General features: G+C 33.0%; 1 protein-coding gene across 3 annotated transcripts; it reads right to left on the bottom strand.

Annotated features, from left to right (window-relative positions):
- Positions 1 to 788: 788 nt before the first annotated feature.
- On the bottom strand, positions 789 to 25,045 carry LOC145270408 (uncharacterized). Of its 3 annotated transcripts, none has more exons than XM_080126053.1 (2): positions 24,816 to 25,045; positions 789 to 2,216 (listed from the first exon to the last, which is right to left on the bottom strand). In XM_080126053.1, the coding sequence occupies exon 2, from the start codon at positions 1,802 to 1,804 to the stop codon at positions 887 to 889; it is 918 nt and encodes a 305-aa protein (XP_079982179.1). In that variant the 5' UTR covers positions 1,805 to 2,216; positions 24,816 to 25,045; the 3' UTR covers positions 789 to 886. The 3 variants fall into 3 exon arrangements, with proteins under 3 accessions (XP_079982179.1, XP_079982178.1, XP_079982180.1); XM_080126052.1 differs by lacking the exon at positions 24,816 to 25,045 and adding an exon at positions 18,152 to 18,329; XM_080126054.1 differs by lacking the exon at positions 24,816 to 25,045 and adding an exon at positions 4,155 to 5,140.
- Between the last annotated feature and the right edge of the window lie 2,774 nt (positions 25,046 to 27,819).

The following is a 27,819-nucleotide window of genomic DNA, read 5'->3' as shown; positions in this document are numbered from 1 at the left end:
ACACAAAAAGCGAACACACATACACAATACATTTTCGCTTTTATATATATAGATTATGTCAGCCCTTTAAGAAACTTGTTTCTTATTGTTGAGCATTTTCAGTTGAAATAAAAAGTCAGTCAATTTAGGTCTTATGCGCAGATTATCATATAATGATTAGATCACTCTGATAGATGTTAAAAAACGAATGTTTAAATTTTAACAATATTTCTCACAGTTTACGGTAGCTGAATCGATTATGTCCTTGTTAATGAAGCCACAGATGGCTTCTGTTGTCGGGTTTGAATCTATCGACTTGTGTTAATCGTGACATCCTGTACTGAAGATTCCCGAAAGGATGAAACACTAGTCTCTGTAGGTATTTTATAATTATTATAGTAAATAATTATGTCAGCCCCTTTAATTTAGCTCTTATGCGCAGATTATCATATAATGATTAGATCACTCTGACAGACGTTAAAAAACATTTAATAAACGATAAAACATTTAAATGTTTAAATTTTAACAATATTTCTAACGGTATGGATTAGGTCCACGCTAATGACCCAGCAACAGAATCCATCAACTGGCGTTAATCATGGCACCTTGCTGATGATTCATGAATGGGTGAAACACTAGTGTTTGTAGGTATTTAATAATTATTATAGTAAATAATTTTATATATATATATATATATTCACTACACCGATGAAGATTGAAGGATTGGTTGAAAATTATGTACCTGTAAAAAAAGTTAAAAACAATTTTTTTTCATAATATTATTTTGTATTCCTGCACATCAATTGAAAACAAAGAAAAGTTATAAGCTTTTATACTTTTCGTATTCTTTTTAATACATTTCCATTCATATATATATATATATATATCTTTATTGTCTCTAAGTCGTTCAAGTTCTTTCTCTTTCATGAGTTTTCATGTGGTTTTTCAAATTTGAATTCTGTGCAAACGCGTTACCGCAAATTTTACAGATATATGGTCTTTCACCAGTATGAGTTCGTATATGATTCTCCAGTGTCGATTTCTGTGCAAATGCTGAGCCACAAACCTGACACGAGTATGGCTTGTCGTGTGTGTGGACCCTCATATGCACTTTCATGTATGACTGATCAGAGAATGCGTAGCCGCAAACGCGGCATGAGTATGGCTTCTCGCCACTGTGAATGCGCATGTGCGTTTTCAAGTTGGAATTCTGGGAAAAAGCTGAGCCGCAAATCTCGCACGGAAACGGACGCTCACCGCTGTGTTTTCGCAGGTGCATCTTGAAGCTCGAGTTGCGAGCAAACGAAGAATTGCAGATCTCGCACGAGAAAGGTTTTTCCCCACTGTGTCGTTTCATGTGATTTTTTAGATTTGACTTTTGTGAAAAATTATCACCACATACTTCACAGGAATATGGTTTTTCCCCACTGTGTATTCTTATATGATTTTTGAGTGTTGCGATCTGAGAAAATGCCGATCCACAGACGTGACAAGAATAAGGTTTCTCTTTTGTGTGTATGCGAACGTGGTTGTTTAGAGTCGACTTGTTTGAGAAGGCCGTCTCACAAAATTTGCAAATGTAGGGTTTCAAACCAGTATGAGTTTTCATGTGGTTCTTTAGATTGGACTTCTTGGAGAACGAATATTTGCAAATATGACATGAATATGGTTTATCTGTGTGCATTTGTGTATGGATTTTAAATAAGGATTTGTCAGAAAATGTATCGCCACACACGTGACAAGAATATATTGGTTTTTCCGAAGATGGTGAAGACGACTCGCACATTTCATTGGAAAAGGATTCTTCGATAACTGATTCCTGCATATTTTCATAAGTTTTTCTTTTAAATGTCAAAATATTTATTTAAAAAACCATGTGAAAGGCAACCAGGACGATTGACCATCAATGAGTTGATATCCTGTCAATTTTTGGTCAACAGACATGGAACTTAATACATAGGGTAGTTGAATCCATGCAAAACTTTATATTTGGCTTTTAGCCAGGAAACATCAGTGCAAAATTTGCCAGGTGAAGATCAAAAGACAGCATTACAAATATGCATGCATAACGTAATAGCTATTGGTTCACGTTTTCATTTTTAGTCTTGCAGTATTTATGTTTTCAATAAACATATTACAAACGTGACAAGAATATGTTGTTTTTTCTGAAGAAGGTGAAGTTGAAAATGATTCTTCTATAATTGGTTAATGCATGTTTTTCAAGTTTTGCTTTAAATCTGAAAATAAAATGAAAAATTTTACACAAGAGATGAAGATGATGAATATTTATAAAACCTGTTAAAATACAACAAAGTTAGATCATAGACAAGTTTACCGGAAGGTCTGGTCAGCTGATCGAATCTATGTGTGAGTCATGAGATCAGAAGAGTTGGAACTTGGAATTGAAACTTAGCAGTTGGGCTTTACAGTTGTTTCTCCTCCCCTCTAGGGAGGGAGTGACATGTCTCTCAATGCAGACTGTTAAAACACAAGCAAAGAAACTCACTTTCCATTTTCATCTGCGCAACATCCTAGAAAGTGAAATAAAAACTAATATGAAAACCAATCATCGTCTTGGAGTCAATGTCTTTCGTCCAAAAGGCTCCAACTCTCTCCAAGAACAAGATGAAGTTAGGATGGACCAGGTTCAGTGAGCAGAGAATATAAAGGTGTGTCAAAGATAACATAAGAATACGTATGCAACAATGTTTGTGGTCATGATCATGACCGAAATTGTGTTTTGTGATAACTCAGAGTGTATTCTGGTCACAGCACCAATATGACACTCTGATTTACTTGGTTCAGAAATGTCCTGGGAAAGACAACCAGGACAATTGAACATGAATGACTTGATATGGCAACAACTCGAAGAACAAGATGAAGTCAGGATGGACAAGGTTCAGTGAGCAATTTGTGTCATTATTACAAAATCGCTGTGGCCGGTGTTCAAAATATCGAGTCTATATAAAGTTTACATGTTATTTTTGTTACTGGCATAAAATCATATACACACACTGACAGTGAAGTAAAAATCACAACACAGTTGATCTACTAAAATATATTATTGCTTTTAGTTTGCTCTGACAATCAGCTTTTCTATTCTTGTTTTGACAAATACAGTTTATCCATACGTGTGGGGATTTTAAATAATAATTTGTCAGAAAATGTAGTGAGAAGGAATTAACACCGCAAAACATGTCGAACAGTTGGTGTCGGAAAACAAATTTCTTCAAGTTTAACTTGGATTCCAACTGATTTTGCCTACAAATACCAGAAAGATTTTGGCTATGCAGCTGATGATGGTGTAGCCACTTTGTAGACGCCATACAATAAGCGTTCAATAAGTAATGCACCTGAACTATTTTGTAATGATTTATATCTCTGTAAATATTTATACCTCTACTATAATTGGTTCCTGCTCCAGTCCTAAAAAAATGCCTAAACGAATCTTTCTTTTCTGACTACTGGAAAACTGCTTCTGTGCTACCAGTTTACAAGAATTCTGATGAAAGATCCATTAAATTATTGCTCGATTAGCCTTCTCCTGCTTTTCCCAAAAATATTTGAGTCCATAATTAACAAAGCTCTAGTCCATCAACTTACACCTGCTCAACATGACTGACCAACAATATGGATTTAGGCAAGCATGGTATCCCAACTGTAATCTCTGAACATAGATACCATATACTGAACAAAGCAGGGGTGTGTAGAGCGGTAGCCCTAGATGTATGACAGGGTATGGCACGATGGTCTTCACAGGAAAATCGGATCATACGGGATCACTGGACGAATATAATATATAACACATTTAAATCTTTTTTAAATAAGAAAAGAATTCAGGTTTTCATCGACGGTCATACATCTAAACAATATGATATGAATGCAGGTGTACATCAGACGCCTATCCTTGAATCTTTATTATTCTTAATATTCATAAATAAACTCCCTAATAAAATTCTACGCTGATGACACTATAACAGGACCATAAATAAAAACATTCAACAGATATTAAAATAAAACTATTTGTGTCATTATTATGTAATCGCTGTGGTCGATTGTTAAAAATGTTGAGTTTATATGACGTTTACATGACCCAAATTATATACATACACTAACAGTGAAGTAAAAATCACAACACAGCTGATCTACTAAAATATATTATTGCTTTTAGTTACCTGTGACAATCAGCTTTTCTATTGTTAATTGTTCTTCTTGTTTTGACGAATACAGTTTATCCATGTGTGTGGATTTTGAATAATAATTTGTCAAAAAAATGTATTGCTACAAACTTAAGGTGCTTCTTTGGTTTGTTTTTCTGAAGAAAATGGAAAATGATTGTTCTACAGTGTGGGCCAAAATAAGAGTCCTATTTTTAAAAATTCATAAATTCATGTAAGTTTTAATAAGTGTTTTTCGGCCAAAATTTGTTTTGTTTATTTCAAAAAAATCTCGGAAGGGTCAGTCTACACACACATAAAGTTTGGTGAGTTTAACTTTTATTTTGTGGAAGTTATTCAAATTTAAAGATAGGACCCTTATTTTGGCCCATCCTGTATAATTGGTTTCTGCCTGTTTCCGTACGTTTTTTAATCTGAAAATAAAGAGAAAAATCTTATGTTATTGTTTAATTCATATTTCAATAAATAAAAGTAAATTCAGTGTTAGAAGCATTGACTGAATTTGAATTTTAAATTGAAATACATATAAAATATGAAAGCCAATATACAATGCAATATGAAATTTTGGTTTAAAATTAATATAAAACAATTAAAAAGTTTATATAGAATTGTAGAAGGCGTTACATTGCAGAAGTAACGGAAAGACACAAGCTGAAGCAGGTGAGAAATTTATTAATACAACTTATAAATACATGTGTACATATTCATATTTCATATACGCAGTATATTTATATTTGCACAGTGGTTACCTGGTAAAGTCGGTCTGGTGGTATTTCTGTGTAATATAATATTTCGAGAAAGATCTCTTCATCATACTTGACTTTGATTAAACGTGTAAAAAGTTTATGTAGAATCTGTGTGCTGTTATCTGCAGTGTTTCTGAAATGTTGGACACCTTCTCCAAGTAAATTATTTAGAAACCCATTTTTAGCATGCGGAGGGTGTGATGGCATTGTTAAATATTCCATACTTTCACCTAACAATTTAATAAAAAAAAGATACCATAAAAATTGATTTTAACTTGAAAAACCTACTAAAGATTTATATATATATATATATATATGTGTGCAGTTTACGGACCATGCTGAAATCATAACATTGTTATTTACAAAGCCATTCTTAATATGTAGGGGGGGGGGAAGAGTGTTTTGTAACTATTCTGTACATTCACCTAACAATTTAATAAACAAAAGATACCATAAAAATTGATTTTAACTTGAAAAACCTACTAAAGATATATATATATATATATATAAAATATATAAAAGTGTGCAGTTTACGGACCATGCTGAAATCATAACATTGTTATTTACAAAGCCATTCTTAACATATGGGGGGGGAGTGTTTTGTAACTATTCTGTACTTTCACCTAACAATTTAATAAACCAAAAAAGTGACTTACGCAGTAGCAGTGTCAGAAGTCGCCATTAAAAATGTGTGATAAAAACTTGAATAATTAGACTTACTATATTTGGCAGTTTATAACTACTTGAAAAGTGTAATTAAAACTCTAATTTTTTTCCAATAAAAGGAGCAAAGACCAAATTTTCAATTAATTACAGGTTTGATAGCAAAATATGTTTGTTTTTAAAATTTGTTTTCTTTAAAAAAGATTTCAAGAAAATCAACGAATTTTAACTTATTTCGAATATAATAAATATACATAAATTCCAAAAATCACTTACCTATATAAAAATACTAATCAATGGGTACTTCTATTCTTGATTTATAAGAATTTATCCATATTTATATTTCATATTCCATGTACTTTTTAAATAAAATAATTTTTAAACAAGGATTAAAAAATACTGCAACTTTAATTTGTCATATCAGATGGTCACAGAGTGGGTTTGTCTCCCTTTCTTTGAGTTGAGAACTACGGTGGCCTAAAGGCACCACAATTGATCTCCCCTTTCTATTTCTGACATGTGTTTGTTGTCAACAAAAGTTAGTCAATATGGGTCACCGTACTTAAAAAAAAATGATCACATTCACTCATAAATAAATTTACTTTTATAAACAAACCCCTCAACAAATTTTCCATTTTTTATTTCCTTCAAGACATGAGTCTTTGATTTAAAATATTTTATTTCTTCTTTATGAAATGACTTTTTTTTTTTAAATATCTAAAATAAAACAACATTGAATGAAATAGAAAAAATTATAGTAAGTGCTTAATGTTTACTAGACAATATTTTCAAAATATGAGGTTCCACTTAAAAAAAAATCAACATGGTCTTTTTGAAAAAAAAATGGTAAATTTGCACAGAACTATTCTTTTTTTTTGATTAGATTATTTTCTTTATTGATCTTTTATCTTCAATTTATGATATATAAATCTGAGGTGAGAAAATTTTCATTTGAATAGACATTTTAAAATGGAGGTGTGAATTTAAAAAAAAAAACGCTTGTCTAGAATATCATATTCGGTTTATTGGAAAGAGCATCCAATTTCACATTAAACCTGAAAATATCGTAAAAATTGAACCAATAGAAAAATTTTGATAGATTTTTAAATTGAAAAAATTGAAAAAAAATTTATCTCGTAAAATTCATTTCATTATGTAGAAAAAAATGGCTTCATGAGCGCACGCGGGTACTTTGTAAACACTGTTTTTTTAAAAAATAAAAAATAATATTTCTATTATTTTTCAAAAAAGTTTATTAGTTTATTTTGGAAGTATATTCCATAAAGAAATTAAACAAATAAGTTTAAAAAGAGAAATTACGAGTTTTGTATATTTTGTTTGCAGCTTTGTGTTGAGGATGTAAAAAATTCCCTCAAAATTCTGAGACGCCTACTTATGAAGTTTACGGACTATGCTGAAATAATAACATTGTTATTTACAAAGCCATTCTTAACATGTGGGGGGATGAAATATTTTCACCTAACAATTTAATAAACCAAAAAAGTGACTTATGCAGAATATGGACCATGCTGAAATAATAACATTATTTAGAAAGCCATTCTCAACACACGGATGGTGTGAGGCATTGTTAACTATTCTGTATTTTCACCTCACAATTTAATAAACAAAAGATACAAAAAAAATTGAAAAGCAGCTTAAAGCAGAATACGACCGTCATTATTTAGAAAGCCATTTTTAACATAGGGAGGGGAGGGTGTGTTGTAACTATTCTGTACTTTCACTTAAACATTTAATAAACAAAAATGTGACTTATGCAGTTTACGAACCATGCTGAAATAATGTTATTATTTAGAAAGCCATTCTTAACATAGGGAGGGGATAGTGTTTTGTATCTATTCTTTATTTTCACCTAACAATTTAATAAATAAAGAAAGTGACTTATGCAGAATATGAACCGTGCTGGAATCATAACATTGTTATTTAGAAAGCCATTCTTAAAATAGGGAGGGAATGGTGTTTTGTATCTATTCGGTACTTTCACCTAACAATTTAATAAAGAAAGAAAGTGACTTAGGCAAAACATGGACCATACTGACAATACATTCACTTTTAAAATGGCGACTATATATATAAGAGGTTTCAGGTATGCTGAAAACGAACATTGCATTTAAATTTGCCGCAAACAAGTAGTTTCCTGGATATTAAGCAATGAAATTTTTTTATGTTATCACTGGTGGCCATCGTAGTACACATAAGCGTGCATATTTTTATTTAAATTACAGGTTTCGCATAATTTTTATATGCAAGATTTTAATAATTTCCTTGTTCGCAAGAATGTGAAATTTTCGGTGTAACATATTTGTCATATAATATTGAACAACAATTAAAAAAAATTTAAAAACAGAAATAGAAAAATAATAAAATTAAAAAATGGAAAAATTTATACAAACGTTCAGAATAGGAATGTACGGATGCACATCTGGGGAAAAATATCACACCCCTTCCTCCCTTTTAATTACATGACGTCATTTTCACAGTCTTTCAACTGGCTGAAATTTTGGGCCTCCGTATATTTGGTGTTTAGAAAAACTTTAGTTTGTTGCATTTTGTGAATCACTCGTTTTTTTGGTTAATTAATTTATGTTTTGTACAAACAAGGTGTTTTTTAAATTTTTATTTAATTCAATATCTTAGGACTTTACTAATTATCTTTGAAATAGACCCAGAAAATTAATGTTTATCTTTTAAAGGATTTTTACAATGAATTTATTTAACTTCAAAATTTAGCTGAATGGAGTAGCTCACCGTGAAAATATTTCTCATAACTTTTTTTTTTCACGTGTACAAATATATTTTCCTTTTGAAAATTAAGTTTAGTCTCTAATCTTTCAAATACAATCAAAAGGTAGTCGGAAACCTACAAAAAAATTATTGTCCACCCATTTTTGCCCGTACCTACCAGAAAAAAAAGTTAACATTGAAGGTAAATTCACAATTTGAAATTTAATTACGTCATCCCATTCTAGTCAAGGATTACCAATCCATTCGGATACCAAAATTTCATCTCCTTTTTGATCCCCCGACAAAATGAGGGTGCACCTGTAAATTCACTTTTGTCCGTTCCTCTGTCCGCACTTTTCTCAATAACTACACCAGGACATTTTTTTGAAATTTTGCACAAACATTAAGAAAAAAAAATTAATTTAAAAATAGGAACATAGAAAAATAATTCAATTAAAAAATGCAAAAATTAATACAAACGTTCAGAAAAGGAATCTACGGATGCACGACTGGGGGAAAAAAAAACTTCCTCCCTTTTAATTACATGACGTCATTTTCACAGTTTTTTGACTGCCTAAAATTAATTTAAAAACAGGAACATAGAAAAATAATTAATTTAAAAACAGGAACATAGAAAAAAAATTAATTTAAAAACAGGAACATAGAAAAATAATTAAATTAAAAAATGCAAAAATTAATATAAACGTTCAAAAAAGGAATGTATGGATGCGCAACTGGGGAAAAAAACTGCCTCCCTTTTAATTACATGACGTCATTTTCACAGTTTTTTGACTGCCTAAAATTTATTTAAAAACAGGAACATAGAAAAAAAATTAATTTAAAAACAGGAACATAGAAAAAATAATTAATTTAAAAATAGGAACATAGAAAAATAATTCAATTAAAAAATGCAAAAATTAATACAAACGTTCAGAAAAGGAATCTACGGATGCACGACTGGGGGAAAAAAAACTTCCTCCCTTTTAATTACATGACGTCATTTTCACAGTTTTTTGACTGCCTAAAATTAATTTAAAAACAGGAACATAGAAAAATAATTAATTTAAAAACAGGAACATAGAAAAAAAATTAATTTAAAAACAGGAACATAGAAAAATAATTAAATTAAATTAAAAAATGCAAAAATTAATACAAACGTTCAAAAAAGGAATGTACGGATGCGCAACTGGGAAAAAAAAAACTTCCTCCCTTTTAATTACATGACGTCATTTTCACAGTTTTTTGACTGCCTGAAATTTTGGGCCTTCGTAATTTTCGTGTTTAGAAAATTTTAGTTTGTTGCATTTTGTGAATGACAGAATCACTCGGTTTTTAGGTTAATTAATTCATGTTTTGTACAAACAAGGTGTTTTTTCTTATTTAATTCAATATCTTAGGACTTTATAATTATCTTTGAAATAGACCCAGAAAACTAATATTTATCTTTTACAATGAATTTATTTAACTTCAAGGATTTTTATAATGAATTTATTTAACTTCAAAATTTAGCTGAATGGAGTCGCTTGTCGTGAAAACATTTTTCATAACTTTTTTTTAATGAATAATGAATTTATTCAACTTCAAGGATTTTTACAATGAATTTATTTAACTTCAAAATTTAGCTGAATGGAGTCGCTTGTCGTGAAAACATTTTTCATAACTTTTTTTTTTCATGTGTACAAATATTTTTTTCCTTTTGAAAATTAAGTTTAGTCTCTAATCTTTCAAATACAATCAAAAAGTAGTCGGAAACATACAAAAATATTTTTGTCCACCCATTTTTGCCCGTACCTACTAGAAAAAAATCAACATTGAAGGTAAATTCACAATTAAGGTATATTCCGTATTTCCAAAAGTATGGTTTGTTGTGGTTTTGTGAATGGCAAAAAGATCCAGTTTAGGGTCTAATTCAGCTATTTTTTGTTCAAACAAGGTTTTTTTTTTTATTTAATTCAATATCTTAGGAGTGTACTTTACTAATTATCTTTGAAATAGACCCAGAAAACTAATATTTATCTTTTATTTAACTTCAAAATTTAGCTGAATTGAGTAGCTCACCGTGAAAATATTTCTCATAACTTTTTTTTTTCACGTGTACAAATATTTTTTTCCTTTTGGAAATCAAGCTTAGTCCTTAATCTTTCAAATACAATCAAAAAAGTAGTCAGAAACCTACAAAAAAAAACTAATAAATTGGCTTTCAAAACTAGGTCCCCCATTTTTGTCCGCCCATTTTTGCTCGTACCTAATGTAAAACGATGTAACTTTATTATAAATTAATATCATCAATATAACTTTTGTACCATTTAAAAGAAGGGCAAAATAAACTAGTAATAATTTAAAAAAAAATTTTTTTTTTTTTTCATCGAACGAAAATAATGAAATTGCGAGACGAAAATCGGGTTTACATAATTGGCGCTTGAAAATAACGTTCCCATGTAGTAAGCATTTCGAACGTGTTTTTCGTGAAATTTTCAATACTTGTCCATTTTAGAATGAAACTAGACTACCTGTGACCCGTTGGGTCGGTATGTTATATTAGCTATGGAATTCATGTATGAGCGTGGCATATGTGATGTAAAGAAAATAGCTTTTTTTTGACATAACAGAAACATTTCTATGAAAGTATATTAAAATGAAAAATCACGGACGAATCACTCAAACATGAAGACAGAAATCCTCCCTATTCGTGTAAAGTTACCTAAATAATAATCACTCAAAAATAGAAAATTAAACATGATTTTCCTACGAATTGAATGCCGATACAATAAAAAAGTAGTCGGTTGGTTGGTTGGTTGTTTTACGGCATATCAACCCTTTTCGGGTTATTTAATGCCGAATCCAAAGATTTTGAAGAAAATTTTTTTAATAGAATATATTTGTTGTTTTCACGTTGGTTTCAATTTAACAGATAGTTGGGACCCTAACAGGTACTACCACTCCGGGTCAGAGTGGACCTGGGAGCAATGGTAATTAAAGGGTGGCTCCACACTCCACAAAGCCCACAAGCTGGGGCCTCACCACTGGATATAGTTTAAGGTCATATCCAGGACCCCCATTAAGGGACTTTTACCCTCTGCAGGGGGGCAGTCGGTGTATTCTAATGCCCGACCGACAGGGCGACAAAAAGTAGTCAGAAACCTACAAAAAAACTATGATAAATCGGCTTTCAAAACTAGGTCCCCTATCGTTTTCCGCCGATTTTTGCCCACACCTATTAACAAAAAATTTTCTACCTCATCGATTTTCGTAATTTTTGGATATAATCATCTTAAAAATATGAAGAATACCATTGTTTTCATGTGAAATTTCGTTTTACGATTTCTGAAATTTCATCTCAATAATGTAGACGTGCCCATGCTTTTTTTCTTAACAGAGGAGGAGAGGGCGTTTTGTAAGTATTCTGTGTTTTCACCTAACAATTTCATAAACAAAAAAGTGACTTAAGCAGTTTACGGACCGTACTGAAATAATAACATTATTTAGAAAGCCATTCTTAACTTGGGGAGGGAAAGAGGTATTGCAACTATTCTGTACTAAACAAAAGCTATTGTAAAACTTGAATTTAACTTGAAAATATGGTACTCTTTGGGCATTGAGTTCCATGGCGACCAGCAAAAAAATGTAATCATCACTCCCTTAGTTCCCCCTCCCTGATACATGCGCACGTAACATTTTTTATTTACTGACGTTGTCGTAGTAACTAAACGATTATTTGTCACTGTTACAAACATTTGTTTATTGTGAAAAAAGTTTTCTCTTTATGAATATTAAAAGAAAAAAGTTACTAAACATTTACTAATAATTTCTCACTTTTACAAACATTAGTTTTTAAATTTCTTTTTAAATGACGACTTTTATCGACATTTTTTTTAATAGTATTTGCGGATGGGTATGCTGATAATAATTATCAGTTAAATTTTGCAAATATCCCCCCCCCCAATGGTGTTTATTCCGAAATCCGTTGTTAACATGTGGAGGTTCAAGGTGTTTATTCTGAAAGCCATTCTTAACATTTGTGGAGGTGGACCTAATGTAACAGAGTGGTATGTCGTGTGAAATATTTTTACATTAATTTTTTTTTTTAGTTTTGTTTGTTAATAAATATTGTAATAAAAAAATTATCCAAAAATTGTTTTGTTACTTTTCTTTTTGATTTATAATTATATTTATTTATTTATTTATAATTATATATATTATATTTATTAATTTTATAATTAAAAAATTTTGAATGGTGCAAAAATAAAATTGATTAAGTAAACCAACGTAAGTAAATAAAATAATTGTTTGTAAAAGTAGGAAAGAAATGTTATCCTGACATTTATTGGGTGGCTTTCTATCACCATTTTGTTTTATTTATTTTGAATTGATTATTGAGTCTTCGAAGACATCGCGGTCATCTTTTCTTGTTCCCAGCAGTGTTCAACATTACTCGTTTTTTCGAACCGAATAAACATTTTACATTAAAGAAAAACACAAAAAATTTATCCAATTAGGTAGTATTTATTCCATAGGTCCTTTCGAGTGCATCACTTATCATCAGTGGAGAAATGTATATCCACTCTCTAGGCTGTCAATTGTAAAGTAGCCAGTGTTTTAGAACGATTAAATTAATAACAATAATTTAAAAATAGGTCTGACCTCAAGCAGTCTTTTTGGGGTTTTTTTTTTACATTTTCACCCCAAACAAGGCACAGTGCCACTACATCAAAGGGGCTACTATCAGGGACAAGTTGTAGGGAGACTATGTAGGGAGTTAAGAGAAGCCCATTTACCCTTGAGAGAAGGATAGACCGTTCCAGTTTCATAACCTGGTATTTTACCTCACAGAAGGCAACCCATCTAGTGATGGCGTCACTATAAAAAATACCGGGTTTGTATTACTGTACACATAGATTCGAAAAAGTTGTCAAAAAACAAATATATAACAAATAAATGTTATCAAAGGCAAGATAAATTACTTTTCTACCAAACTGAATATAATTTTCGTGTTTTTATTCAATGTAACATGTTTATTCAGCTCGAAAAGCATGCAGTGTTTACCGATATATTGGAAAATTCAAAATGGCGGCCGACTCTCTCTTTAACATGGTAAGTTCGGAAAAAGGTGTAATAAATAATAAACTAGACAAAATACTGTTAGAAATTCGTTCAATATATGTTACCGTGACATAACTTGACATATATTCGGTGGGTTTATAATATTATTTTGTCTAGTTTAATATTCATAACACCTTTTCCCGAACTTAGCATGTTAAAGAGAGAGTCGGCACCCATTTTGAATTTTCCAATACATCGGTAAACACTGTATGCTTTTCGAGCTGAATAAACATGTTAAATTGAATAAAAACACGAAAATTATATCCAGTTTGGTAGAAAAGTAATTTATCTTGCCTTTGATAACATGTATTTGTTATATATTTGTTTTTTGACAACTTTTTCGAATCTTTGTAAAACATACCCAAAATTTATTACAAAAACGCTTTGTTTTCACACCATTCAACAATGTTGTTTATCCGCGCATGTAAATCAAAAATATGGTACTCGTGCTGAGAGTGATCTGGACGTAACTCAGCCACTACTCGGCTGTCACCGGAACACTGATGTCAACAGCTGGAGTAAGCCGAGCGTCGCCGAGGAAATTAAGCCGAGTGTTGCATAGCATTGCAAGAAAATGAAAAGGAAAACTTACCTTGGAACTTTAAAGTTTTATTACCGATAAAGGAAAATGGTATAACATTTTTTTATATATATATATATATATATATTTTTTTATATATATAAATATTTTTTTATGGAAAAATAATTTTAAACATATGTTAGTTCAATAAAAGGTTCACTGTTAAATCAAAAACAATACTTTCAAAGATTTTTCTGAATTTTTTTGTTACAAGAAAATTAGAAATAAAACTGTTTTGGTAATCTGGAAGAAAGAGAGAGCCTGTTTCCTCCGTTTGACTATAGGTGGCGTTACTGTCTGTCCACCCAGTTACGGAAGCACAAAATGTATATAATGGCACCCTTGAAATAAAAATAAATGTTTTTATTATATTTTAATTTTAAACATGTTTTTTTTTGTTTTTTCAAACATATTTACGTTTTTTTTTTGTTTTTGCAAATATATTTAAGTTTTATTTTTTCAAACATATTTACGTTTCTTTTGCGTGGGCTCTTTCTTTGATCACACGCATATATATATATATATATATATATATATATATATATATATATATTGGAGATCTTTTTTCATGGCTCGCTGGTAGGCACCAGGTAAATGATTTTGATAATTGTTGCTATTGTAAGACTGGACTTGGCGAAAAATGTGCCAGTCCTTAATGAATTATACGTTTGGCAATTGCTAGCCTGACACCTCCAGGCATAGCCATCGCTGACTTTTGCTCTTCTCATAAGCTGACAGCTGTGTCCGCATGACGAACACGTTTTCGACTTTGCCAATAACTTTTTTGTTGGCAAAAATCCAGTACTCTGGCTGGGGTTTTGAGTTGGTCACATAAAGATGAGAAATTCCTACTTTTTTTCTTCCTGCCCTGAATTTGTGTGTCTTTTCCGTTAATGTAGGAACTGGTGTTTTTTTTTACTTTTTCTTTTCTTCCTCTTCTAAATTTGAGTTGGTCACATAAAGATGAGAAATTCATACTTTTTTTATTCCTGTCCTGAATTTTTGTGTCTTTTCCGTTAATGTAGGAACTGGTGTTTTTTTTTTACTTTTTCTTTTCTTCCTCTTCTAAATTGTTGTCTGCTGCTTTGAATTTGCAACGCGCGTCGCGTTGAAAAACATTGCGCCTCATTTTCAGCGGCTCAGCTTTATGTCACGGCAACGCTCGGCTTACTTTGGCGGTTGACATTAGTGTTCCGGTGACAGCCGAGCAGTGGCTGAGTTACGTCCAGATCACTCTCTACACTAGTACCAAAAATATTTATAAAAGTGAGAAATTATCAGGTTTAGTTATTTTTGTTTTGTTTTGTTTTTTTACATTAGGTCCACCTCCACAAATGTTAAGAATGGCTTTCAGAATAAACACCCTCAACCTTCCCATGTAAACAACGGATTTCAGAATTGTAGAATCAAGAATCAAGAATGCGCTTACCTTCCCTCTCCACCATTATGGACCACCTAACTAATTTCAACATATTTATTCAGTAGCAATTAGTGGTATGCTAATTGCCATTGGACCAGCCTACAATTAGTCAGGGATGGTGGATTGTTCTATTTTGAGGCGCCTGATTGGCTAAACATGCCAGCAGGGGCAGGTGCCACTCTACAAATGCCAGCTGCTCTGGCATTCAGGGTTTTTACTGTTCTAGACTTCTGCCAGGAACTATACTCTGTCAATTATCGCATCCATTCAGCACAACATCTCCATTGGATTAGCTGGCTCAGCCTAGCAATATTCCACAGGAATAAACACCATTTTTTGGGGGGGGGAGGGGAGTGAAAAAATATTTGCAAAATATTTATTAATAAAAAAATAGTATTTACGGATGGGTATGCTGACAGCAAATATCAGTTAATGATATTTCTTGTCAGCATACCCATCTGCAAATACTATTTTTAAAAAGTCGATAAAAGTCATTTAAAAACAAATGTTTGTAAAAGTGAGAAATTATTAATAAATGTTTAGTAACTTTTTTCTTTTAATATTCATAAAGAGTAAAACTTTTTTCAAAATAAATAAATAAATAAATGTTTGTAAAAGTGACAAATAATAGTTACTACCACAACGCCAGTAAATAAAAAAATGTTACGTTCGCAGGGAGCGAAGATTAAATTTTTCTGCTGGTCGCCATGTAACTCAACGCCCAAGGAGTACCGAAAAGACTATATAAAAAAAAAATGGCACAGTGTAAAAACGCAGAATCGTCCATTGAAATTCAGGTTTTTTTTTTACTGTACACATACATTCGAAAAAGTTGTCAAAAAACAAATATATAACAAATAAATGCTATCAAAGGCAAGATAAGTTATTTTCTACCTAACTGGAGTATTTTTAGTTTTTTTTTTATTTAATATAACATGTTTATACAGCTGGAACAAACATACACTGTTTACCGATGTATTGGAAAATTGGTGCTAATGCAGAGAGTGATCCGCGCTATTTTTTTAAATCGTATTTCCATGTTTAATTAAAGTTTTATGATATGTTTTTTTTTTTTCAATTGTAAGGTTAAAGTATAGAATAGATACATTTTTTGGTTGGTTGGTTGTTTTTGTTTTACGGCATATCAACCCTTTTCGGGTTATTTAATGCCGAATCCAAAGATTTTGAAGAAAATTTTTTTAAATAGAATATATTTGTTGTTTTCATGTTGGTTTCTATTTAACCCATAGTTGGGACCCTAACAGGTACTACCACTCCGGGTCGGAGTGGACCTGGGAGCAATGGTAATTAAAGGGTGGCTCCACACTCCCCAAAGCCCACAAGCTGGGGCCTCACCACTGGATATAGTTTAAGGTCATATCCAGGACCCCCATTGAGGGACTTTTACCCTCTGCAGGGGGGCAGTCGGCGTATTCTAATACCCCACCGACAGGGCCGAGAATAGGCACAAAACACCTTCCCGTCCCCATGTTAAGAATGTCTTTTTAAATAATAACTTTATTATTTCAGCACGGATCACTCTCTGCATAAGTACCGGTAAATTAAAAAATGGCGGGGTGGGGTAGTGGGGCACTCTGGTGAACACGGTATGTTTGAGAAAATGAGTTTAAACTAAAAAAATTATACAAAATACCGTTAGAAACTCGCTCCATAACGTGACAAATAAAATAACGTAAGAAAATATACAAAGTACTGTTAAAAATCCACCGAATATATGTCAGCCTACTGACATATATTCGGTGGATTTTTAACAGTACTTTGTATATTTTCTTAGTTTTAACTCATTTTCTCAAACTTACCGTGTTCACCAGAGTGCCCCACCCCGCCATTTGAAATTTTCAAATACATCGATAAACAGTAAACACTGTATGTTTTTCGAGTTGAATAAACATGTTATATTGAATAAAAAGACTAAAAACGTATCTAGTTTGGTAGAAAAGTAACTTATCCTGCTTTTGATAAAATTTATTTGTTATACATTTGTTTTGTGACAACTTTTTCGAATCTATGCGTACAGTAAAACCGAAATTCATTTCATACGAAACAAAAACACAAAAAAATATGGGTTTGTTTTACTATACACATATATTCGAAAAAGTTGTCAAAAAACAAATATATAACAAATAAATATTATCAAAGGCAAGATAAGTTACTTTTCTACCTAACTGTATTTGTTTTTTTTTAGGGTTTTTATTCAATGTAACATGTTTAATCAGCTCGAAAAGCATGCAGTGTTTACCGATGTATTAGAAAATTTAAAATGGCAGCCGACTCTCTCTTTGAGGCGGTAAGTTTGGGAAAATGAGTTATAAATAAAAAATCAGACAAAATACTGTCAGAAACTCGTTCAATATATGTTACTGTGACATAGGCTGACATATATTCGGCGGATTTTTAACAGTATTTGGACTGGTTTTTATTTATAACTCTTTTTCCCAAACTTACCGTCTCCGAGAGAGAGAGAGAGTCGGCCGCGGCCGCCATTTTGAATTTTCGAATACACATCGGTAAACACTGTATGTTTTTTGAGCTGAATAAACATGTTACATTAAATAAAAACACTAAAAAAATATCTCGTCAGGAGGAAAAGTAACTTATCTTGCCTTTGATAACATTTATTTGTTCTATATTTGTTTTTTGACAAATTTTCGAATCTATGTGTACAGTAAACCCAAAATTCATTTCATACGAGACGAAAACACAAAAAAAATATTATACTTACATTTTTTAAAAATATGTTTTACTTGTTTATTCCTTTAGTGAAACCAGAAAACGGGAATTGATAAAAAAAAAAAAAAATTATTTAACAATTCGAATGTCTTTACGGACTGTAAAATTCAGTTTTCCTTCATTAAGGCATTATTTGGCTTGAACACCGATCAGGGGAGATAATCCAATGAAACTGTCTAAACGCGATTATTTCCCTCTAAAACATGGTAACTATTATTCTCTTTTCAATCAAAAAAATCGGTGCTTACTGCTTGTCTACAAAAATATGGCGTTTGTTTTAGTGTATACATAGATTCGAAAAAGTTGTCAAACGTCAAATATAGAACAAACAAATGTTATCAAAGGCAAGATAAGTTACTTTTCTACCTAACTAGATATGTTTTTAGCGTTTTTATTGGAAAAATAAAAATGGCGGCCGACTCTATCTTTGAGGTGGTAAGTTTGGGAAAATGAGTTATAAATAAAAAAACAGACAAAATACTGTTAGAAACTCGCTCAATATATGTTACTGTTGCATAGACTGACATATATTCGGCGGGGTTTTAACAGTATTTTGACTATTTTTTTATTTATAACTCATTTTCCCAAACTTACCGCCTCAAAGAGAGAGTCGGCTGCCATTTTAAATTTTCAAATACATCGGTAAACACTGTATGTTTTTATGCTGAATAAACATGTGTCATTAAATAAAAACACTAAAACATATCCAGTTAGGTAGAAAAGTAACTTATCTTGCCTTTGATAACGTTTATTTGTTCTATATTTGTTTTTTGACAACTTTTTCGAATCTATGTGTATAGTAAAACAAACCCCCAAAAATGTTTTTGAATGCTTGTCTATAAAAAATCTTTGGTAAAACTTGCGGAGAACGCTCTGTGACAAATATGTATGTTAGCGGCGTAAATTATTTGACAAACAAAAAATTATTTTTTTATATAAAACAAATTATTAGACCTTAAGACTGAAATAAAACCTGGAAAAAAAATGTCATTTTTATTATTTTTTTCATCATTTTTACGACATTCGAGCTCGCCATATGGCTTTTAAAATTTGGCCTTTATAAGATTTGACAGATTGGCCTTTTTAAGGCCAAATAAAAGCGTGAACCATGTTTTTTTTTTCACCCATATTTTGTAAAAAGCATGAAATAGGCCAAATTTGACCTTAAAACGGCCAATCTGTCAAACTTTAGAAAGGCTAATTTTTAAAAGCAACACAGCGACTTCGATTGTCGTATATTTAGTCTACTAAAAAGTGAAGAAAAAAAAAAATAATAATGAATGGATCAAGTAAAGATTAGATACCCCGTAGCAGACGACAAAAATAAGCGAACAATTCAAGAGGCGCCGTTTGTTCGACCTTGACATTGTCGTTGTTTCTAAACTTGTAAACAGGTCAAATAGCAGACATATTGGAATGTTCGTGAGCAAATTTTTAAAAAAAGATATTTACAAAACTTTTAAACATTTAAAAGAAAAAATAAATATTTACAAAACATTTGCTTTAATATTAAATATTTACAAAACTTTTAAGGATAACAAAAAAACAACTTTTTTCTATTCACACAAAACTTTTTAATGTAAGTAATAAAACGAATATATGTCAGCCTATGTCACGGTAACATATATTGAGCGAGTTTCTAACAGTATTTTGTCTGTTTTTTTTTTTAAATTTATAACTCATTTTCCCAAACTTACCGCCTCAAAAAGAGAGTCGGCCGCCATTTTAAATTTTCCAATACATCGGTAAACACTATGTTTTTCAAGCTGAATAAACATGTTGCATTGAATAAAAACACTAAAAACATATCCAGTTAGGTAGAAAAGTAACTTATCTTGCCTTTGATAATATTTATTTGTTTTATGACAACTTTTTCGAATCTATGTGTACAATAATACAAACCCATTTTTCTAAAAAATTATTTTAAGGGAGATGTGTGTCATTTTTGTCTGGCGAGCAGCTCCCTTCAGATCCATTAGTTTCTTTAATTTTTTCTTACTTTAGGATATCAAACTTTATGGAACATTTTATCGAATGATTAATGCGCCATCTTAATTACAAATGATAGGCTGGCAACACCTGTCGGGAATGTAGAATCCACAATCGACTTTGAAAAAAAAAAAAAAAAAAAAAATCTTTCCACCCCCGAAGAATCCTTTAAAATTACCACTTTTCTAGGCTTTCGGAGATGCTGAAAATGAAAATAACGCTTATGAACACAATTTCACATAAAATGAGCACTCACACGTTGACCCCCTCGCCCAACAAAAATTCTGTTTACATTGGGGGTGGTGTACGTCATTTTAAGTGACCTCTACGTCAGACTCGGATCTCTCTACCATTCTAGAAAGTTACTTATGCCTGAACGTATCTCTACAAGGTCACCATTCGCCCATGTATGGAGTATTGTTGTCACATTTGGGCTAGTGTATCTGCTACTAGTCTCTCACTCCTAGACAAGGTTAAAAAAAGAGTCGCCAATCTGATAGGCCCTGAACTAGCATCTAAGCTTCAGCCTCTGTTCGATCGACGAAACGTTGCATCCCTCTGCCTGTTCTACAAGTATTTTAATGGTGAATGCTCTGACGAACTGAGCGTAGACACCCTCGACAAACCCGACAGGCAGCTACATCCCACCCCACACATTAGAGATCCCTAGATGTAAAAGATCTTTCTACTCCAGTAGTTTCTTCCCCAGAACCGCTAGACTCTGGAATTCCATTCCAGGTTCCTGCTTCCCTAACTGTACTGACATGTAGAAGTTAAGTGCAACGTGAACCGACATCTTGCTGCCCAAATCCCAACATAGTGCCCCAGTAGTAGCTGCCCCCTACACCAAAGTGGCAATGCGCCTTGTTTGGGGTAAAAATGTAATTTAAAAAAAAAAAAAAAAAGTTTTGTTGTTAGATTTGGGCTGGTGTATCTGCTAATTGTCTCTCACTCCTGGACAAGGTTCAAAAGAGAGTCGTCAACCTGATAGATCCTGAGCTGTCATCTAAGCTTCAACCTCTCTTTCACCAATGAAATATTGCATCCCTCTGCTTGTCCTGCAAGTACTTTAACGGTGAATGCTCTGACGAACTACAAACCCTTGTACCCCCTCTACATAAATATTTCTGACAAACCCGGCAAGCAGCAAAGTCCCACCCCTCCAAAGTAAAGATCCCTAGATGTAAGAAAGCTTTCTATGCTAATAGTTTCTTCCCTAGAACTGCTGGACTTTGGAATTCCCTTCTGGGTTGCTCCTTCCTCGACTGTAATGATATACAGAAGTTAAAGTGCAATGTGAACAGATATTGTGCTTAACTCCCTAAAAAAAAAATAAGATGCGGCCATAGCAGAGATTGAATTCACTACACGAGTTTGTAGTGTAATTCAAATCTTGTCCGTAGCTGAATACTAGATGCTTTGCCAGGGCTATCAAAAGGTATTTTGGGTTTGTATTACTGTACACGATTCGAAAAAGTTGTCAAAAAACAAATATATAACAAATAAATGTTATCAAAGGCAAGATAAATTACTTTTCTACCAAACTGGATATAATTTTCGTGTTTTTATTCAATTTCACATGTTTATTCAGCTCGAAAAGCATACAGTGTTTACCGATGTATTGGAAAATTCAAAATGGGTGCCGACTCTCTCTTTAACATGCTAAGTTCGGGAAAAGGTGTTATGAATATTAAACTAGACAAAATACTATTATAAACCCACCGAATATATGTCAAGTTATGTCACGGTAACATATATTGAACGAATTTCTAACAGTATTTTGTCTAGTTTATTATTTATTACACCTTTTTCCGAACTTACCATGTTAAAGAGACAGTCGGCCGCCATTTTGAATTTTCCAATATATCGGTAAACACTGCATGCTTTTCGAGCTGAATAAACATGTTACATTGAATAAAAACACGAAAATTATATTCAGTTTGGTAGAAAAGTAATTTATCTTGCCTTTGATAACATTTATTTGTTATATATTTGTTTTTTGACAACTTTTTCGAATCTATGTGTACAGTAATACAAACCCGGTATTTTTTATAGTGACACCATCACTAGATGGGTTGTCTACTGTGAGGTAAAATACCAGGTTATGAAACTGGAACGGTCTATCCTTCTCTCAAGGGTAGATGGGCTTCTCTACATAGTCTCCCTACAACTTGTCCCTGATAGTAGCCCCTTTGATGTAGTGGCACTGTGCCTTGTTTGGGGTGAAAATGTAAAAAAAAAAAAACCCAAAAGACTGATCAAGGTCAGACCTATTTTTAAATTATTGTTATTAATTTAATCGTTCTAAAACACTGGCTACTTTACAATTGACAGCCTAGAGAGTGGATATACATTTCTCCACTGATGATGAGTGATGCACTCGAAAGGACCTATGGAATAAATACTATAGAAATGAGAATGCAATGGAATTTAATTCTATGTTAATAAACAACTTTATTTGTTATCTTCGTTAGTGGTGTTAGTAGAAGAGTGTACGAGAGAAACGGGTTAGTAGGTTGAAGTGTTCTTGTGTGAAGATAGATTTAATATCATGCCGGCTGGTTGAAGAAGAGAAAAGCTCAGTTCCGTTTACATGTGTTTATAGCTAGCAGTTGTCTCCAGGTGGAAGCCGTTGGTATGAAAGTAGCCGGCTAAAAGAAAGAAAGGAAAAAGACTTCAGTGTGTTTACGTATGTAAGAGCGTGCGTCCGACAGTAGAGACAGGGAAAAGGCTTAGTGTCTTGTGGCAAGAAAGAGTAGGTGTATGTGTGTGCGTGCCCCTGCAACTTATGTCCCTGATAGTAATTTTATAACCTCAAAGAGAGAGTCAGCCGCCGTTTTAAACTTTTCAATACATCGGTAAACACTGTATGTTTTTCGAGCTGAATAAACATGTTACATTAAATAAAAACACTAAAAATATATCCAGTTAAGTAGAAAAGTTACTTATCTTGCCTTTGATAACATTTGTTTGTTATATATTTGTTTTTTGAAAACTTTTTCGAATCTATGTATGCACTAAAACAGACGCCATATTTTTGTAGACAAGCACCGATTTTTTTGTTTGAAAAGAGAATAATAGTTACCATGTTTTTAAAGGGAAATAATCGCGTTAAGATAGTTTCATTGGATTATCTCCCCTGATCGGTGTTCGAGCCAATAATGCCTTAATGAAGGAAAACTGAAGATTTTTAATTTTGCAGTCCTTAAAGTCTTTATAACCTAGTTTCCTTCAATAATTACAAGACATCTTCTCAACCACCAACAGCTATGGCTAAAGATACATTACCTGAAAGTACTTTGTCCAAACTCCTCGACTTAACGTTCACAGGGAACAGGAGTTGGAACAGATCCATTGAAAGCATTGCCAAGACTGCTGCAAAGAAAGTGGGCTCTATCTACCATGCTAGAAAGCTACTTACGCCTGAAAGTGTCCTGTATCTCTACAAGGCCACATTTATGTATGGAGTAGTATTGTCACATTTGGGATAGTGCAACTAGTCTCTCGCTCCTGGACAGGGCTCAAAATAGAGTCGCCAATCTGATCGGTCCTAAATTGTCATCAAAGCTTCAGCCTCTGTCCCATCGAGGTAATGCTGCATCCTTCTGCCTGCTCTACAAATATTTTAATGATGGATGATCTGACGAACTGCAAACACTTGTACCCCCCTCGACGTAAATACTCCGAACAAATCCGACAGGCAGCAAAGTCCCACCCCTTCACAGTAGAGATCCATAGATGTAAGAAAGCCTTCTGCTCTAATAGTTTCTTTCCCAGAACTGCTAGACAAGTGTAATAAGAACGGACATCTCACTGCCCAACTCCCCACATTGTTTGGGGTAAAAATGGAATTTAAAAGAAATCAAGTTGAACCCAAAGCACAACCATTATTGTAGCAGACTTTGGAATTCCCTTCCGGGTCCCTGCTTCCCCAACTATATACATGCAGAAGTTCAAGTGTAATGTGAACCGACATCTCGCTGCACAACTCCCCACATAGTACCCCTGTAGCTTATGTCCCTGATAGTAGCCTCCTATATCAAAGTGGCAACATGTTTGGGGTTAGCGTTAGTGTAGGGGTGGGATTTTGCTGCTTGCATTATTTTTTTTTTAATGTGTTAAACAAAATGGTGAATTTTAATTAAATTCAATCACATGATTACATTTTCAATTTTAAAGTTTGTGTAACATGTAAAAACTAAAAAGCTTCTACTAAGATATCGGTGCCGCCCTTTGAGGGTCCCTTTTAGTGATTACTTGGTTCGAGAATATTTGTACAACTAAACGGCAAATCTGCTCAAATTCTTTCCTTGTAAAAATAATGATGTCTCCCTCAATTGAACAACGTTCAACATCGGAGCCGATGTGTATTTCGCTTGTGGGGTAGCACCGGTAGCACTCGTGTACGTCGGCCTTTTTTCTTTTTTTCTGATTTCATGTTTCAATAAAGACACAGGGACATTACAAAACAAAAAACAAGAAAAATGTTATCAATTCTGTACGTGGAAATGCATACAGAATTGGCCACCACTGGTTACATAAAGAATTACGTATTGACCGTTTTTTATGTTTAAGTCAGTATTGAAAACAAAATCTGAAAGATTAATGACCATTTGATAATAATCCGATAAAAAATTGAAAAAAATGCGCCATGTAGTAATATTTACGTTTTTGTTTTATAATCTGCTTTCGATTAACTTCATCTGCTTTTATAAAGGAAACGATTTTTCAAATGTGATTGACTTTACAAGCTCAACTTAACATTCAAGATGACGAACGGAGGAGCAAGTTCGCAGAAAACAAAATTGAAGAGGAAAAATAAAAAAAATAAATCATTTCGAAATAGAGCCGATCTATTTGGTGAATATCACGGATAAAATTAGTAGTATTTTGCTGCTTGTCGGGTTAGTCACGGATATTTATATCAAGGAAGGTATAAGTGCTTTGAGTTTGTCGGAGTACATTCCAGTAATTTGGTTGCTAGTGTGTAGTGTGACCTGACAATTGTATAACTAGGTGTGAGGTTTCAAAGATAAAAAATTGCCAAAATTCTATTCACTGTTTTTTTTTTTTCAATCGTTAACCTTGATCTCTTCATGTAAGATAATAATAGGGTTAAAAGTTTTTTTTTTTTTTTTACACAGTGATCACCACTTATCAAGGCCCCGAAGCCACTCAGGGATATAAGGGTTATTGCAAGTACATTACGTTAGTGTGGAGATTTGATAAAGTGTTTACTTAAGGGGGCGGTTCATTAGGAATTTGTTAACGTTGGACTTGAAGACATCTAAGTTGTAGTCCGGTGGGAAGCAGGCAGACGGAACAGAGTTCAACAGGCGTGCAGTTCTAAGAAAGAAGCTTTGTTCATGGAATCCGCGTTTTGATTTAGGCACAGATATGGAGTGGGGGAAATTTTTCACAGTGGATTCAAGCTAGACGGGTGTTTTTCGTGAAAGATTGGTGAGGGTGGACCAGAGATTGGAGTTCAGACGAGCACCTGCCATGGAAATAACGATAAAACAAGGATAGGCTCACAATGTCTCTTCAGTGGGAGAGAGGTTGCAGGGTAAAGAAAAGGGCATCCCCCACTAAGCCACATTTTGTACTCCGTCAAGGCAGGATAGGCTGTTTTTAGCAGCTCCTGCCCAGATGTGGCAACAGTATTCCATCCTTAAGACACTGTTCAAGCCTCAATGAAGAGTTTTTTCCCACCCGAGCCAATTTAGGTCATTTTTAAAAGTAGCTTTATATGACTTGTACCATTTTTCTGCCAGTCCTCTACAAGCAATGGTTACACCAGCGTGGACATGAACACATGTTGTATCTAAAACATTCATTCTTTCAACAGTAAATAAACGACACGTTCATCTTATCCATCAATTGAGTTTTTGTTTCCTTCAATTCCATTTATTTCATTATTTTCTTGTAGCAAGTTAGCGTATTATTATATCCTAGTCTTCTACAGGTTCTAATTGTTCTCACCAACCCATTTCGCTATCAGTTTATTTCTCTGCCCGGAGAAGCGATGAATTAAGTGTGGACGGAAGGTTGTTCTGGGGTTAGAGATGGTGGTCGAGGGGCTTTAGAACGACTCTCGCGCTTTCTCTTCCTTTGACGAGCTGCTGTAGCCACCCTCTGCACTTGGTCTTCGACCCTTCTTAGCTTGGTTTTACTTTTTGAATGGCATGAATAAAAAGGTTAAAATTCAAGTAATAAGCGGTTGCATTCATGATTAATTTGAATATGAGGGGCGTGCAATAAGTAATGCTCCCTACCCACTTCCCATAGCAGTAGACCAACGAAACTTGGCACAGTTATTAATCTTTCTCTACATAGGAACCACCCAGAGTTATGCATTTCTCCCATCGTTTGATGCAGCTCTTGTAGTGTTATCATAGAACTACTTTCATACGCGTAACAAGGAAATCATGGCGTATGAATATTGATGTAAACCGCCTAATACATATCGTATTTGACAACATGGCGTAGACCTCTACACACGTACCTTCAATCTCTCTTCCTATGTAAATATGTAATAAAGTTCTATATCAAATAAAACCACAACTTGGTTATCAATTACTTATAATAACAAACTTAAACTAACGACATGGTGGCAGTGAAATGGATACCGAACATTTATAACAGTTGAAAAAAAAAAACAAAAAAAAACTTCGGCAACAGACACGAGAGGAAAAATACGTTTACAGAAGACAAAACAAGGCATGTAAACCAATTTTCATTAATTTACCATTAATGTGCATTTTATAAAACTTTGCTGTCATTCTCGTATATGCTATAAACACGTGTGGATTTTCCCACAATAGCAGACATTTTGAATTTTTGTCAACTGTTGTTATCGTATGTGTTCCCGTAAACACGTGTGGATTTTCGCACAATAGCAGACATTTTGAATTTTTGTCAACTGTTGTTATCGTATGTGTTCCCTAAAACACGTGCGGATTTTCGCACAATAGCAGACATTTTGAATTTTGTCAACTGTTGTTATTGTATGTGTTCCCGTAAACACGTGTGGATTTTCGCACATTGGCAGACATATTGAATTTTCTGTTTATTGAAAAAATACATAGCCGTTAATAATAATGTCTACCAATAATGACATTATTCCGTTTATGGACTGGGAAATGCCAAATCCAGCGGAAACATTTAAACTTTTTAAACAGAGGTTAGAACTATATTTTGCTATAAACAAAATAAAAACCGACCAACAAGTGAATTACATACTGCTAAAGACCGGCAACGAAGGTTTCAAAAAATTTAACACTTGGAAATTAACAGATGAGGAAAAACGTTCTCCCGACACTATTTTTAATAAATTCTTGGAGCATTTAGAACCTAAAGAAAACTTTAGGATTAATAGACTAAAACTAATGTCTTATAAACAAAAACAAAATGAGACATTAGACGACTTCGTCAATAGATGTCGTCAACTTACGTTAAAATGCTCACTAACCGACACTGAACAAGAACAGCGAATTATAGAACTAATTATTGCGAGTACCCCAATTGTCGAATTCCAGAAAGAACTATTACGAAAAGATAATACGCTAACACTGGATGAAACCATCCGAATTGGTAAAACGTATGAGGCAACAAACGCACATATTAAACAGCTTAGAGAGATGTTAAACACCAATAACGGGGAGGACAATA

The sequence above is a fragment of the Euprymna scolopes genome, chromosome 46 (genome assembly GCF_053919585.1).
Source record: "Euprymna scolopes isolate OS-2025 chromosome 46, ASM5391958v1, whole genome shotgun sequence".
In the NCBI taxonomy this organism is placed as follows: Eukaryota; Metazoa; Mollusca; class Cephalopoda; order Sepiida; family Sepiolidae; genus Euprymna; species Euprymna scolopes.
The sequence above is the reverse complement of the archived record's forward strand: the minus strand, read 5'-3'. Positions and strand labels throughout refer to the sequence as shown.

Coding starts and splice junctions, on each gene's coding strand:
- LOC145270408 (XM_080126053.1), bottom strand. CDS start 1,804: ATGCAGGAATCAGTTATCGAAGAATCCTTTTCCAATGAAATGTGCGAG.